This window comes from Elephas maximus, chromosome 14 (genome assembly GCF_024166365.1).
Source record: "Elephas maximus indicus isolate mEleMax1 chromosome 14, mEleMax1 primary haplotype, whole genome shotgun sequence".
In the NCBI taxonomy this organism is placed as follows: domain Eukaryota; kingdom Metazoa; phylum Chordata; class Mammalia; order Proboscidea; family Elephantidae; genus Elephas; species Elephas maximus.
This window is the reverse complement of record NC_064832.1, coordinates 99,942,900-99,959,893: the sequence shown is the minus strand read 5'-3', so window position 1 is coordinate 99,959,893 and position 16,994 is coordinate 99,942,900. Positions and strand designations below refer to the sequence as shown.

Genomic DNA, 16,994 nt, shown 5'->3' with positions numbered 1-16,994 from the left:
TCAACTTATAGCAACACAATAGGACAGAGTAGAACTGCCCTATAACTTTTCCAAGGTGCAGCTGGTGGATTCAAACTGCTGACCTTTTGTTTAGCTGCCAAGCTCTTAACCACTATGCCATCAATGCCCCAGTGAATCATAGAACCTACATAATAACAGGGACATAATAACAGGGACCTAAGATGTGCAGAAAGGAACTCTGGTGGCACATGGTTAAGCACTTGACTGCTAACCAAAAGGTTGGTGGTTTGAACCCACCAGTGGCTCTGAGGGAGAAAAACCCTATGATCTGCAGTCATAAAGATTACAGCCTAGGAAACCCTATGGGGCAGTTCTACTGTTATGTGTTGTCTCTATGAGTCAGAATCAACTCAAAGACACCCAGCACCAAGATGTGCAGAAGTTCATGGGTGGTGCAAATGGTTAACACACTCTGCTGTTTACTCAAAGGTTAGGGGTTTGAGTCCATGCAGAGGTACCTCAAAAGAAAGGCCTGGTGACCTACTTCTAAAAAATCAGCCATTGAAAACCCTACAGAACACGGTTCTACTCATGGAGCAGCCATGAGTTGGAGTCAACTCAATGGCAACTGATAGCATGTGCAGAGCATACAAATACGTAAAGTTCTTTGAGGCTGCCAGTCCTTCAGCTTCTGTATTCATTTTGCAGAGAAGTACAAACAAGTAAAAAATTAGGATAAGCTCTATGCAGTGATCATAATAAATATTCATGAGTGGTCTTACATGTGGCACATTTTCACACATTAGGAACAGATCATGTGTACAGCCCGTATTAGTGCTTTCAGAACACAACCTTCAGCCCACGTTTTTGAAATTCACTGAAGTTCTCAATCTGCACATCCTGTGAGCTAAAAGATTTTGTCCTTAATCTCTAGCATAATCTTATATTTTCATCAAATTTGCATTGCACCAAATGCCAAAGTATAAATCATCTTTATCCTATAGAAAAAAAATCAGAGCACTGAGTGCTAATAGCATTCTTCTTTCACAAGCCATCATTTGTTGTAGTTTAGCTTACATTACGGCAACACAGCCAAGCGTGGCTGAACTGTGATCTCACCCTGAATAAGCTGATGACTCTAGATACCTGCAGTTTATAAAAAACCAAAACCAAATCCATTCCTGTTAAGTCAATTCTGACTCATAGCAAGCAACCATCTGTGATAGAGTAGAACTGCCCCATAAGATTTCCAAGGCTGTAATATTTATGGGAGCTGATTGTCTGGTCTTTCTCCCTCTGAGCCACTGGGTGGGCTTAAACTGCCAACCTTTCAATTAGCAGCCAATTACCTTTTCGCTTATGAAGAGATCTGCTCAATGTTTTTCTGACTTTATTTCCATGTGGTGTGTAGTGGTTAGCTGTGTTCAGTCTGCTTGGAGCAGGAAGGTCTAACTGATTTAAGAAGGCAGGCTGCAAGTTGCTAAGTCACTGAGGTTCATTTCATCAACAAAGGGAAAGTGGATCCAAACAGGAATTATTGACAGCTGGGGGTGCACACAGTCAACAGCAAGCGCGTGTAAGTGGAGTACATAATACTTCTACTCTTACCACAAAAGGAGCCCTAGCGGCACAACAGTTAAGCTCTCAGCTGCTAACCAAAAAGTTGACATTTCGAACCCATTCAGCACCTCAGTAGGAGAAAGACATGGCGATCTGCTTCTGTAAAGATTACGGCCTAGGAAACTCTATGGGGCCGTTGTACTCTGTCACATGGGGTCTCTATGAGTCGAATTCAGCTTGACAAAAACAGCAGCCAAACCTGAAATCAAACCCATTGCCATGGAGTCGATTCTGACTCATAGAGACCCTGTGGGCCAGACTAGAACTGCTCCCATGGACCATGTTTCCAAACAAGGCTGTAAATCAGCAGACTGCCACGTCCTTCTCCCGAGGAGCAGCTGTTGGATTTGAATCCCCAACCTTTCAATTAGGAGCAGAGCATTTTAACTGCTGTGCCCCTGGGGCTCCTTTACAACAGGAGCAGCAGCAGCAAAAGAAGCTAAAAGGAAGAGGTCCAAGGCCTAGGGCTGCTCTTCAGAGCTCCGGAAATGCAAACAATGAGAAAAGCTACACTGAATTTTATGCAGTTAAATGACCCAGAAAATCATTTAATTTTTTTTTTCTCTTTCTGTTTTCACTTTTTCTATGGAGTAGGGTGTAGCTTATAAACAAACATTTAAAAGTGAGTTTTATTTGTTGTTACTCTAAATGAATTCTATACAGAAATACTGACCTGCATGAGGAGAGTTTGATTCTATTTTCTGAAGATGCTCGTTCATTCACTGAGGGACTTTTTATTGCAGGTGCCTTATGTGCCAAGCCCTGGGCTACAAGAAGGAGAGAGAGAGAGGGAGAGGGAGGAAGGAAGAGAGACAGACAGACAGAGGCAAGGGAGAGAGAATGAGAGACAGGGAATGAGAGAGGGAGAGAAAGAGAGAGAGAGAGGAAGAGAGAGACAGAGAGGAGAGGGAGAGAGAACAAGAGACAGACAGTGAGAGAGGGGAAGAGGGGGAGAGAGAGAGAGGGAGAAAGGGAGGAAGGGAGAGACAAAGAGAGGGGAGGGAGAGAGAATGAGAGACAGGGTGAGAGAGGGGAAGAGGAAGGGAGACACAGAGAGAGAAATCTTGAGGTGACAGGGAAAAAGGGAGCCGAAGAGAGAGGAGAGGGAGAGAAAGAGAGCTTCCAGATAAGGTAATTTCCCCCCCATTAACTGCTCTGCCTGCTCCTGGGTTCCTTGCTTCTTCCTTCCAAAGTCATGTCACCAATGTCTTGATCTCCTTCCTACCTACTTTCTCTCTCAATTAGCACCATGGAGGCCAATCCAGAAAATAACAGCGTATTATCAGGAGATGAAAACCTTTACAAATGCTGTTCCTTATATATGACAGATAGTCCTTGACTAAATTATTGTGTCAAATTTGGGATGTTCATGTGGCATTAATGTAGAAAGAAAGTGGGGTCAAGATTAGAGTGAAATATTACTACATGTTTTAGATATATTTTGGAACAGAGTAATACAGAGAATAAGAAAAAGCCATTCCCTCTCCAAAGCAAATCTGATCATCTTCAATGTTTTTGAAAAATCTCTATCATATATATAGTCAGCTCCATCACAAATGATTGGAACATACTGATTTCGAACATCATTTTCCTCCAATGTTTTTCATGGCAGTATAACTGGAAGTCAAGTCATACAGAGGAGCTTTTGTAGATTGAAGTACAAATGTCTCTAGGAATTTAGCTTTACTTAGGATTACAAGTCAAGACAGTGTTTTGTTTTGTTTTTTTTTTTTAGTAATATTTTACTGTGTTTTTGGTGAAGATTTACACAGCAGTTTTGGTTCTCATTCAACAATTTCTACAGAAATTGTACAGTGACATTGGTTACATTCTTCACTATTTGTGAGCATTTTCAATATGTGTATTTCCATTCTGGTTGTCCTGTTTCCATTAATCTAGTTTCCCTGCCCCCTTACCGTCTCATCTTTTTTTTAAAGTAATTGTTGACTGTTCAGCCTCATATAGATAATTTTTAAAGAACTGCAGTACTCATGGGTGGTATTGTTTATTTTCTGAGCCAATCTGTTAAAAGTTTAAAGGGTATCTCAGGGCAATAGTCTTAGGGGTTCCTCTGGTCTCTACTGGTCCAGTAAGTTTGGCCTCTTTTAGGAATTTGAGTTTTGTTCTATGTTTTTCTCCATTCTGCCAGGGACCATTTATTGTGTCCCTGGTCAGAACAATTGGTAGTGGTAGCCAGGCACCATCTAGTTTTTCTGATCTCAGGGTAGATGAGGCTGTGCTTCATGTAGACAATTTGTCCTGTAGACTAGTTTCTTGTTTGAGTCTTTGGTTTCTTTCTTTCTCTTTTGCTCTGGATGAGTAGTGACCAATGACTGCATCTTAGATGGTTGCTTGCAACAAGTCAAGACAGTAGCCCAGGGCGCAGAAGAAGCTGGCAGGTGTTGTGGACTCTGAGTATAGAGCAGAGCCTTTAAATGAGTCCCCGGGGGTGAAGGATGCTTGTTCCTAGGAGTAGCTGGAAGAGGCCAGTGGAATCCCATGGGAGGAGGGGAACTTTGGGGTTAATGAAAGGTGACATCAGAAGGAAGAGGGAGACAGAATGTAGTGGAACAAATTATTCTCTCAAGTTGTAGTGATCCCAAGTCAGGAGACAGCAACATCTCTAAAGGTGAAAAAAGAATTCAGGCAGAACTGTGGGTTTCACTTAGGCTTGAGTGGCTGACCCTACAGCATAAATTGTCTGTGGGGTCACTGAAGCAAAGAGTACAAATAAATGATGTACTTCAATATTTATATGGAATGTCTGGTTGAGAAGCACAACAGCCGTCAGAGAGGGAGGTTTAAAGTCTCAAAGAGGCCACATTTCCTGAACTGAGTAAGATTCTTTATCCTGCTTAGTAATTCTGTGTGTGTGTGTGTGATTTGGCTTATTATGACTTTCCTGTGTCCCCATGAATATTTTCATGGTACATGGTATACCTGGCTTTGTCAAACTACTACTCAATTAAAAAATCCAGTGATCCAAGCTGTGGTATTTATATTCCAGTTGGCCTTCTTTCCACTCACTTTCCTAAGAAAAATAATATTGGCTAGATTATTGTTGTTGTTAAGTGCTGCCAACTGAATTCCAACTCATAGCGACCCTATGTAACAGTGTAGAATTGCCCCATAGGATTTTTGAGGCTGTAATCTTTTTTTTTTTTTCCTAATCTTTACAGGTGCAAATTGCCAGGTCTTTCTCCCACAGAGTCGCTGGTGGGTTTGAACTGCCAGCTTTTCAGTTAGCAGTCAAGTGCTTAACCATTCTTGCCACCAGGCCTCCTTACTACTGGATTTAGCTACTGTGATGAAAGAGACATATTGAACAAGTCCTTATAGGGCCCAATTCAAGTCGTTGCCATAGACCATAGATGGTACTGGTGACACTACTGTGAGTCAGTTCTCCTTGCAGCCAAAGGGGCCTCCTCTGTCCTTCTGGGAGCAGAGGGAATTTGCTCCTGTGTGACACATCTGTCCTCATGCCTTTGTTCCTTCTGCAAGCATTACTAAGCCATCCTAGGTGCCAAGAACTGAAAGAAAAAAAAAAGGCTTTACAGAACACTTTCATATATGTTATTATTTCAGTTTGAAAATGAGCTTGTGAAGCCAATGATCACACTGTATCCTGCACAGGAGGGCTCAGAAGCACTTCCTGAGCTTCAGGAAAACAGCCAACCTACTGTAGCAAAAAGTCCTGCTGGTGTAAGTCCTGGCTGGCTGGAACCTGGCTAACCCCACCCCCCAACGCTCTGGAAGAGCTGTGACAAGCAATTTTGTCACTTGGGGTGCTCAGCAGGAAGATGGCTCTCAGACCTCAAGAATGGAGGCAAATGGAGTTGAGTTGAGAGGAGGAGAGGCCTCACCATGCGGAGCCACTTGTCCTTCATCTAGGATTTCAGAGTCCCCTCTACGCCCTGGTCTAAGGTGCTGTTCAGACATTAGGGCGCTGGGGATTACGCTGCTGTACCAAGTGTGGAGGGCTGCGGGGCTGTGCTGACCACCTCCCACCTGCATCACCTGCTGACAATTGGAGCGCTGTATACCTGCATCACCTGCTGACAATATGGAGTGCTGTGTCTTTCCTCTCATACACCAAGCCCTGCCAGCCCTCCAGGTCTTTGTGTTTGCTCTTGCTACCGGAACACCTTTTTTGGTACCATCCACATAGCACATGGCTTGTCCAGGTGTTCTCAGTGTGGAGAAAAGGCTGCTTCCTCTGTGTGCCTTCTTTACCTTATACTTACTTCCATTAGAGCTAATTTTATAGCTTTGTTGTTGTTGTTAGTTGCCCTGGGGTTGGCTCCAACTCACGGTGACTTTATTTTTTTCATAATTTTATTGTGCTTTAAGTGAAAGTTTACAAATCAAGTCAGTCTCTCACACAAAAACCCATATACACCTTGCTACACACTCCCAATTACTCTCCCCCTAATGAGACTCTCCACTCTCTCTTTTCGTGTCCATTTCGCCGGCTTCTAACCCCCTCCACCCTCTCATCTCCCCTCCAGGCAGGAGATGCCAACATAGTCTCAAGCGTCCAACTGATCCAAGAAGCTCACTCCTCACCAGCATCCCTCTCCAACCCATTGTCCAGTCCAATCCATGTCTGAAGAGTTGGCTTTGGGAATCGTTCCTGTCCTGGGCCAACAGAAGGCCTGGGGACCATGACCGCCGGGGTCCTTCCAGTCTCAGTCAGACCATTAAGTCTGGTCTTATGAGAATTTGGGGTCTGCATCCCACTGCTCTCCTGTTCCCTCAAGGGTATTTTTAACAGAACAAAATGTTGCCTGGTCCTGTACTCTCTTCCTGATCATTGGTATGTTTGAGCCCATTGTTGTGGCCACTGTGTCAGTCCCTCTCATGGAGTGTTTCCCTTGCCTTCCCTGACCCTCCACTTTACCAAATATGAAGTCCTTCTCCAGCGATCGGTCCCACCTGACGTTGCTCCAAAGTTAAGTGAGTGAAAGTCTCAGACAATATTCCATAATCCATAGGATTTTCATTGGCTGATTTTCAGAAGTAGATTACCAGGCCTTTCTTCTAGCCTGTCTTAGTATGAAAGCTCCACTGACTCCTGTCCACCGTGGTTGTCCCTGATGGTATTTGAAATACCATTGGCATAGCTTCCATCATCATAGCAACATGCAAGCCACCACAGATAGACAAACTGACAAATGGTGGAATTTTATGGCTGGTAAACCAGTGGTGCAGTGGTTAAGGTTCAGTGAAAAAGAGGAAGACCCTCAATGGGATGGATTGATACAGTGGCTGCAACAATGTGCTCAAGCATAACAATGATTGTGAGGATGGCGCAGGACCTGGCAGTGTCTCGTTTTGTTGGAACCGACTCGACAGCAGCTAACAACAACTGAGAACAGCACTTCTTTTGCTCCAAGCTGAGGAGGAATTGAGGCATATTTGGGAGGCATGTTTTTAGCTCATAAAGGAGCCCTGCTGGCGCAGTGTGGTTAAGTGCTCAGCTACTAACCAAAAGTCTTCAGTTGGAACCCACCAGCTGTTCCTCCAGAGAAAAGACCTGGCGATCTGCTCCTCTAAAGATTACAGCCTAGAAAACCCTATGGGGCAGCTCTACTCTGCCACATGGGGTCGCTGTGAGTTGGAATCAACTCAAAGGCACACGACAGCATCTTCAGCTCACAGACTAATATGAACATAATAATAATATGGCAGAAGTCTGTTCTCCAACACATCACTAAGTTACATGAGCCTTAACAAGAGAACAAGGCTAACTGTTCCTTCCCATGCTCAGGAGGTGTGTTGAGAGTGCTAGGGACAAGCAGCTCTGCTGTTGTTTGGTGCCATCCTGTAATCTTTACAGGAGCAGATGGCCAGGTCTTTCCTCCCGGGGGGCTGCCAGGTGGGTTCAAACTGACAACATTTAGGATAGCAGTCGAGTGCTTAACCACTGCGCCTCCAGGGCTCCTTCAATTCTGGATAATAGGGGCAAATATACAGAGGCCTTGATGCTGCCAAACTTTTCAGGTGCCATCGGTCTTAGTTACCTAGTGCTGCTGTGACTGAAATACCCCAGCTCGGTGGCTTTAACCAACAGAAATTTATTTTCTCATGGTTTAGGAGGCTAGAAGTCTGAGTTCACGGCACGGAGTGTAGGGAAGGTTTTCTCTCCCTGTCGGCTTCCCCAGGTCCTTGTCTCTTTGCAGCTTCTGTTTCTTGGTTCCTTGGGGATCGTCATGAGGCATCTATCTTCCCTTCTGTTTGTGCTTCTTTCTCTGTGTCTAAGCTGCTCCTTTCATATCTCAAATGTAATTGGCTGCAGACACACCATACAATGATATGGCCTCATTAACATAACAAAGAAAACCTTATTCTCAGGTGGGATTATATCTACATGTATGTTGTTGTTAGGTGCCCTCAAGTCGATTTCCACTCCTAATGACACCATGTGACAGAGTAGAACTGTCCCATAGGGTTTCCTGGGCTGTAATCTTTACAAATCCACCAGCGACTCTGCAGGAAAAAGACCTGGTGATCTGCTTCCATAAAGGCTGTTTTTGTTGTGTGTGGTCAAGTTGATGTCAACTTATAGTGTTCTCATATGACAGAGTAGAATGGCCCCATAAGGTTTCCTAGGCTGTAATCTTTATGCGAGCAGATCACTAGGTCTTTCTCCTGCAGAGCTGCTGGGGGTTCAAACTGCTGACCTTTCAGTTAGCAGCCAAGCACTTCATCATTGTGCCTCCAGGGCTCCTTTCTGTAAAGACTACAGCTAAGAAAACCCTATGGGGCAGTTCTACTCTCACATGGGGTTGTTATGAGTAGGAATCAACTCGACAGCACCTAACAACAACAATAATCTTTAGGGAAGCAGATTTCCAGGTCTTTCTCCTACAGAGCCACTGAATGAGTTTGAGCTGCCAACCTGTCAGACAGCCACTGAGCACTTAATCATTGTGCCACCAGGGCACCATACCCATGTGTATACACAAGAGCTAGGATTTACAACACATATTTTGGGGGGACACAGTTCAATCCACAGCACCATCTCATCCCAATGTGAATCTCCTAAAATCATTTCAAGTCTGATTGTACTCCCACAGCCCTCCGGCAAATTTGCTGTGCATGTCGTCCAGTGGATGGTCCCCAGCCATCCTTGTTCTTGATCTGTTTCTCCTCCATTCCTGCTGCATATTACACACAACCCTGTTCTCAATTCTACCATCCCTGGGAAGGGGATGGGCTCAAGTAAGTAGACGGGCCTTGCCTTAGCTTCCTAGTTCTACGGTAATAAAAAATTACCACAAGTGGGAGGTTTTAAAGGACAGCAATTTATTTTCTCACAGTTCAGGATAGTAGAAGTCTGAATGCAGGGAGTGGCTCTAATGGAAAGTCTTTCTTTGTCTTTTTTTAGCTATTTGTGTTCCTTTGCTTATAGACGGTCCTCACATGGCCTCCTCCTGCTCTGTGTGTGTGTCTCTGTGTCTAGCCTACAGTTTTTATGGGATACCACTTACAAGAAGTGATTAGGTTTAGGGCTCAGCCTACTCCAGGATGACCTCATTAATATAACAACCCCCCCACCCCGCCCCATTTCCAAACATGGTCACATCCACAGGTACAGGGTTTAGGATTCCAATACATATTTTGGGGGTTACAGGTACAGGTTTATGACTCCACATTTCTTTTTTGGGGAACACAAGTCAATAAATGCATAACAGGGAGGGCTGTTCTACTTGTCTTGTGTTCTTGCTGAGGCCATGGGGAGACTTTGATGGGGAAGGCAAAATAAGAAACACTGCAGCGGAACTGGGGGCTACGTAAAAAAGAGATTAGGTTTGTTCCATGAAAAGAGGAATCAGGCCCATGGATGCAGCAAGAGTTAAAGTCCTGGATGGTGCAAATGGTTAACATGGTCAGTTGCTAACCAAAAGGTTGTAGGCTCCCGTCCACCCAGGAGTTTCTCGGAAGAAAGGTCTGGTGACCTATGTCTCCAAATCAGGCATTGAAAGCTCTGTGGAGCACAGTTCTACTCTGATATGCACAGGGTTGCCATGAGTCAAAGTCAACTCAATGCCTTTTTTTTTTTAATGCAGCAAGAATAGGTAGTATGGAGAACTAATGGGAAATTTTCAACCTTCTGAAGTCAAAGGTTCTAAACAATGTTTGCTTGATACCTGCATATAGAATATTAAACCAAACCAAACTCGTTGTCATTGAGTCAAATCCAACTCATAGCAACCCTATACGATAGAGCAGAACTGCCCCATAGGGTTTTCAAGGCTATGATCTTTACAGAAGCAGGCTGCCACATTTTTCTCCTGTGGAGTGCCTGGTGGGTTCAAACCACCGATCTTTCAGTTAGCAGCTGAATGAGCACTTAAACACTGCACCACCAGGTTTCCTATATGGAATAGTATGCACTATATATTAAGCAAGGAACCCTGGTGGCACTATGGTTAATTGCTTGGCTGCTAACTGAAAGGCTGGTGGTTCGAACCCGTCTAGTGGCTCCGAGGGAGAAAAACCTGGTGATCTGCTCCTGTAAAGATTACAGCCTAGGAATTCCTACCGGGCAGTTCTTCTGTGTCATGTAGGGTTGCTATGAGTTGGAAAATAACTCAAGGGCACCTAACAACACCACCACCTCATGCTAAGCAATGTACCAGTAGGCAGTTTACATATGAGTTTTTACTAAATATTTACAACACTGTAAGGAGGTTACTAATCTCTTCATGTTACCAAGACGCGGAGGCTCAGGGATGTTACCTAAGGTCACAGAGGTAATATTTTGGGCTTTGGGATCTGTCTTACTCTAAGTCCTGTGTTCTATGTCATGCAGGATTAAATAAGGAAGACAGATTACCAAGGAGAAGCTATCCAAAAACGTGAACTATTCATAAGAGGTGAGACTCATAGGGAATGAACTGTGTAGTGCAAACGAAATGAGAGAGTTTTTGGAATGGAACTTTAAAAGGAGAAAAACTGTAAATGCTTCAACCTAACTGAGTATTAGCATTTCATTGGAACATTATTCACACATCATGTTAATACTGGCGCGAGAGGTAACGTGGACTGAAAACAACTGAGAGACTTTAAACAAGGTCCAAATGGGAAGAGTAAGGAAAGGAGAGGAGAGAAATCTGAAGAGGGGTGTGTGTGTGTGAGAGAGAGAGGGGTATGTGTGAGAGAGAGGTGAGTGTGTCTGTGTGAGAGAGGTGAGTGTGTGTGTGAGGAAGGTGAATATGTGTGAGAGAGGTGTGTGTGTGAGAGAGGTGTGTGAGAGGGGTGAGTGTGTGTGAGAGGCGAATGTGTGTGTGAGAGGTGAGTGTGTGTGTGAGAGGTGTGTGAGGTGAGTGTGTGTGAGAGGTGAGTGTGTATGTGAAAGAGGTGAGTGTGTATGTGAAAGAGGTGAGTGTGTATGTGAAAAAGGTGAGTGTGTGTGAGAGAGAGGTGCGTGTGAGAAAGGTTTATATAAGAGACAGGTGAGTGTTGTGTGTGAGAGGTGAATGTGTGTGAGACAGGTGTGTGTGAGAGATGTGTGTGAGAGAGGTAAGTATGTATGTCAGAGAAAGCTGTGTGTGAGAGAGGTGTGTGTGTGAGAGAGATGAGTGTGTGTTAGAGAGGTGTGTGTGTGAGGGAGATGTGTCTGAGAGAGGTGAGTATGTGTGTGAGGGAGATGAGTGTGTGTGAGAGGTGTGTGTGAGAGCAAGATGAGTGTGTGAGAGAGGTGAGTGTGTGTGAGAAACAGAAGTGTGTGTTTGTGATAGAAATGAGTTTGTGGGAGAGATGAATATGTGTGTGTGAGAGAGAGGTGAGTATGTGTGAGAGAGGTGAGTGTGTGTGAGAAACAGAAGTGTGTGTTTGTGATAGAAATGAGTTTGTGGGAGAGATGAATATGTGTGTGTGAGAGAGAGGTGAGTATGTGTGAGAGAGGTGAGTGTGTGGTAGAAATGGGGGAGGTTGGAGAGGATTGTATGGTAACACTCAATCTTAGCTAAGACAGTTTCCATGGCTAGGTGATGAACAGATATTTGTAGCAGGGAGAACAATCTTCACCCACTCCCATACCCTACCCAGGGGTGGATCTGAATAGGAGTTTTTGTTCATCTCCAGTGTATTTTCTTAAACACAAATCCAATTATATTACTTCCCTGCTTGAAATCCCTCAATGGCTTCTCATTGCACTCAGAATAAAAATCCAAACTCCTACCCTACCCTATGTGGCCTTACACAATCTGCCCCACCCACCGCTCCATCCTCAGGCTCCGCACTCCAGCACTCAGCTTGTCTTCTCCTTCCTGCCCCAGGACCTTTGTGCCTGCTTTTCACTTTGCAGAGAATACTCTTCCCAGCGCCCTTCGAATACTGGCATAGGTATCCTCCAGAAAGCCCTTCCTGACCACTGTATCTTAAGTGTGATCCCCAGGTTGTTCTTAGCATTTGACCAATTAATTCTGTCTGTAGCGCTAATCATAATTATCAATTATTTATCTATCTAAAAAAGGAGCCTTGGTTGCGCGACGGTTAAGTGTTTGGCTGCTAACCGAAAAGTCAGTGGTTCAAGCCCACCAGCTGCTCTTAAGGAGAAAGATGTGGCTGTCTGCTTCTGTAAAGATTTATAGTCTTGGAAACCCTGTGGGGCAGCTCTACTCTGTCCTGTAGGGTCATTATGAGTCGGAATCGACTCAACAGCAGTGGGTTTGGTTTTGGGGAGGTGTGGGTATATGTGAAAGAGAGTGTATGCTTGTGAATTTCTATGTGTATGTGTGTGTGCCCATAGACACATTTGGATTGTAAGAGCCACCTACTAGATAACCAGAACGAGAAGCACACCTTGTTCCCTCGCTGATGAGATTCTGAAGAGGGCTGGTCCTGGAGGGTCAGAGTTTATCACGGACTGTTGTACAAAAGCCTTCTGTCCCTCTAACACCCATGCTCACCACCCAACTCCTCACCCCCACCCTTTACCCCACCACACACACAGACACACACATTACACACACACCACACACATACACACATACACGCACACACCACATGTACGCATACACACACATACACTAACCCACCACATGTACACATACATGCACACCACACACGTACACACCACATACCCCACAGCACACACACCATGCACACACCATACAGACACATACACACATCACACACCACACACAATACACACACCACATACCCCACAGCACAACACCATGCATACACCGCACACATACACACACTACCAACATACACACACCACATGCACACACACACCACATGCACACACACACACCACATGCACACACACACACACACCACATGCGCACACACACACCCTTGGATCATTCTACCCTGGGTGATTCAGAGTCTGGGAAGTGCAGCGCTGAGGGCTTGGGCCCTGCGTGTTGTACCACAGGGAGGCGCCTGGAGGATGCTCTAGAGAGTGGGACCTGGCATGGCTTGGGGTAGACACCTCTCTTGTAGAGGGAAAAGCAGACTTGAGGAGGGGGGGCAAGTGTGGACACTGCCATTTCTCCTGCAGCAGGCTTCATGTCCTCTGGACTGTGGAACAGTCTTACTTAGCATACAACATGAATTATTTCTCCATCTCCTGAAGCCCCTCAGTTAGCCCCAGACCTCTAACCTGGCCTGGTTGTGTCTACGTGATCTCAGGGAAGTGGTGCTGTGGGACGTGAAGAGATGGGCAGGAAAGAACTGTGACCTTCCCCAGGACCTCGTTGGCTGAGCACGGTAGGATGGCAGCAGCTTTTCCATTGACAGGAAGGTGGTCTTGAGTTCAGATGCTTTCAGCAGGAAAGTAAGCAGGGCCCCCAGAGGGGTTGTGGGCGGTCAGCCTGAGAAAGAAACACCAGTTGGATAGGATGGCAAGTGGGTGACAGCCCATCCTTCTCAAATATGCTTCCTCGGCCACAGTGTGTCCACTGACCAGAAACATCACAGGGTTCCTTACGGAATCCCTGGGTGGTACAAATGGCTAAGTGCTCCACAACTACCAGGTTGGTGATTCGAACCCACCCAGAGGTGCCACAGAAGAAAGGCCTGGCATCTGCTTTGGAAAGTCACAGCCACGAGAGCCCTGTGGAGCAGCTTTACTCTGCACACACAGGGTCACTGTGAGTCAGAGTCAACTCAGTAGCAATTGGTTTGCTTTTTTGGAGTGGACTTTATTTAAAAAATTGGTTCCTTGGCTCCATCCCTGGAGGTCTGGGGTGTGGCCTGGGAACCTGTATATTTTCTGAACATTCCCAGTAATTCTCCTGATCAGGGAAGTATAGGATTCACTGGACCAGAGGTAGGTGACCCTTGAAGGGAAGGGGAAAGGATGACATCTGGGCTACCCAATAATGTGCTTCAGAGAAGAGATGCAAAAAAGAAGCGATTTGCTTCAAATTCCTTGGAAAGGCTGACTTCCTAGGAGAGAAGACTGTGAGCCACCTACCTGACTGAGAAGAACCAGAGGAGAACTGGACTTTGAACAGGCTCCACTTCTTCACTTACACACCAATCTTCGACCTTTCTGAACCACAAATTCATCTTGAGTTGTACGATCTGTTATCTTGGCAAGCTGGCAATGACAAATCCTATTTCACGTTGCTGAGTGTTGCACCCGATCACTGTACTGAACACTGAGAACAAGGATTGCTGGACGAGCAGAGAGGAGCCAGTATGTTTGCAGAGTTTATTTTCTTTATTTTTGTATGATTTTACGGAGTCTTTCTTCCAGAAGGGAAGAGTATAAAGTTACCCTTTAGAACAGATCATACTCAGATTTTCCTGTTGTGTGGCAAACTTTTTTTTTTTAAATGTTTTAAAACCACCCATGTTCTTTCTTCCTTAATAACCAAAATAATACAAGATTAATCAAGGAGCAAAAGTGGTAATACAGATGCCTCTGTAAGGCTCGGTAGCTTTCACACAACTTTTAATTGGGATATATATACATGCACACATGTATACATACACATACACATATCTATATACATACACATACACACACACACACACACACACACCTCAGAGAACATTGACAACGCTCTAAAACAGCAGACCTTCTGCAGTCCAGTTTTTACACTGTATAATAAAACCCCAACTCACTGCCATGCTTTAAAGGGCAGCACAGGCAATTTTTCCACCAATTATACATTTTGCAGCAGGGAATCTACCTACCTAAGTGTAGGTCTTACGATATCTGGGAAAATTTTTGAGATATAAATAGTTAAATGTGGCCTGATTTAAGTGAGGCCCATGGATTTTTAAAAAGCAGAATACGAAGAGGAACCTTCTGATTCTCTGCCACTGTCTTCAGTCCTCAACTCTCAGCATTTTGGAATGACAGAGATATAGCCTGTAACACTGGTGGATTCCTTGGCCCATTCTAGTCAGGAGCCCTGGTGGCGCAGTGGCTAAGCACTCAGCTGCTAACCGAAAGGTCAGCAGTTTGAACCCACTCACTGGCTCCATAGGCGAAAGACCAGGCATTCTGCTTCCGTGAAGATTTACAGCCTCGGACACCCTATGGGTAATTCTACGCTGTCCTGTAATGTCACCGTGAGTTGGCACTGACTCCATGGCAACAAGTTTTGTTTGATTTTTTGACTTCCTCCATAGTCCATGCCTGTGCTCCCCCGTACGCCTCACTCCATGGACAAAACCTCCAGTGTGCAGACATACTTGGCCGACCAATGCATGGTCGCACCCGTGACCCCCAAATCCACCGGCAGCTACACAGCCCCTGAGTGTCTACAGTTTGTAATATAAACCCACGTCCTGGAATCTTAATGCAGAGTATGATGCTAACATACCACTAATTATAAAAGGCACGGAACATCCGTGGAGTATGTAACAGGATGTATATCCGAAACGTTAGTCTCTACGGCTTCTACCCTAATGTGAGTGAATGAGCGTTCAGCATCTCAGAGCCTTAATATAACTCTGCTCTAAAGTTACAAAGACATGAAACTGAACAAAGGAACACATTTATGCAATTTCTAGGCATTATTACTGTATAAAATACAACTAAATGCTTATTTTCCAGGTGCTTAATCCCCATTGGTGGAAATTACAGACATAAGATAAAAAAAAATTTTTGGTGTCTTTTCTGATGCTTCTCTTAATGATAGTAAAAGCAATTATCACAAAGAATCCCACAACTGGGGGACAAGATAGTCATAATGTAAACAGGAAAAAAAAAAAAACCAACAGGAGGCACAAATACATTACGAACTGCATCACGATACATATTTGTCTTGCTATTAAAAAGTTAAACTCACCAAAATCTTTCCAAATATGACATAGTCATCAACAAACGTGGCTTTCATTTGTTTAAAGTGAAGTTACGTAAAACATTCAGCATATTCTTGCCCCCAGTTTTAGAAATGCTATACATGAAATCTAAATTGGCTTTCTTTTTTTAAAGGTGGTGCCTCCGCTTTCTCTTTTAAATACTGCAAAAGCCATTCCTGTCAATCCTCACACACAGCGACCCTACAGGACAGAGTAGAACTACCCCATAGGGTTTCCTAGGTTGCAATCTTTACGAAGGCTGATTGCCACATCTTTGTCCCAGGGAGCAGCTGGTGGGTTCGAATGCTGACATTTTGGTTAGCTGCTGAGTCCTCAACCACTGTACCACCAGCCCTCCTTTTTTAAAATATGGCAAATATCCTCTAAATAGTCCAGAGACTTAATTTTGCCAGAGTTTCTGCTGGCTCAATTGGCTGCATGGTTTCTTCAGAGAAATGAGGGGCAAGGGTCTGCATCCAGCAAAGGTGGAATTAACTGATCCACCTATCAGCCAGCTCCAGCTTTGTCGAGTGGGGGCTGTGAAATTCTACCCTGAGCTTTGCATGCATTTCCGTCAGCATTCACAGATGAAAAGCATCCTTCCTGGAAAAGAAATCAGAGATGAAGGAGACAGCGACTAGTTGCTTGGAACCAAACCAAACCAAAAGGGTCTTTTGTTTCATGAGGCAAATGCTTTGTGCTACACTTCCCCTAAGGGAAAAGCTAAGCTGCTGCGGTTTTCAAGGAGGCGTCCATTTTCTTCATGATGAAAGGTTTGAGAAGGTGGACCTTTGAGAGGAAATACTGCAGACTTCCAGATTGGTGAATGAGCTTCCCGCGTCACTTGGATACTCTGGGTAGGAGGCACCAGATGAGATGATATTTTTGAGCCTCTGGAGGGCAATGATTAAAAGCAGGAGCAGGAAAGCTAAAAGGCTGAGGAATATGGACACATAGATGTAGACATTGGACAGCTGGCTTGGGGATGGGTCCACTGATGTGGACAAGGAAGTGGGAAAGAGCTCCAGGAAAGTTCCGTTCTCCACGCTTCCTACAAATCCAGATGAAGGGTCAGCTTCAGACATCTTTATGAAGAATGAAGAAATGAACAAGTATGTTAAAAGTCAAAGTTT

At 44.7% G+C, this 16,994-nt stretch overlaps 2 protein-coding genes across 2 annotated transcripts in view; both read right to left on the bottom strand.

Moving 5' to 3' along the window:
• Window positions 1–16,994, bottom strand: part of LOC126058050 (zinc finger protein 699-like) — a 546,539-nt gene that overhangs the window by 121,268 nt on the left and 408,277 nt on the right. The window lies entirely within an intron of this gene.
• Window positions 16,623–16,946, bottom strand: SERTM1 (serine rich and transmembrane domain containing 1). The gene has a single exon (XM_049853048.1). It carries the CDS (start codon window positions 16,944–16,946, stop codon window positions 16,623–16,625), a length of 324 nt encoding a protein of 107 aa, XP_049709005.1.

Excerpts from the sequence above, each read along its gene's own strand:
- SERTM1 (XM_049853048.1), bottom strand. The coding sequence starts at position 16,946 with ATGTCTGAAGCTGACCCTTCATCTGGATTTGTAGGAAGCGTGGAGAAC.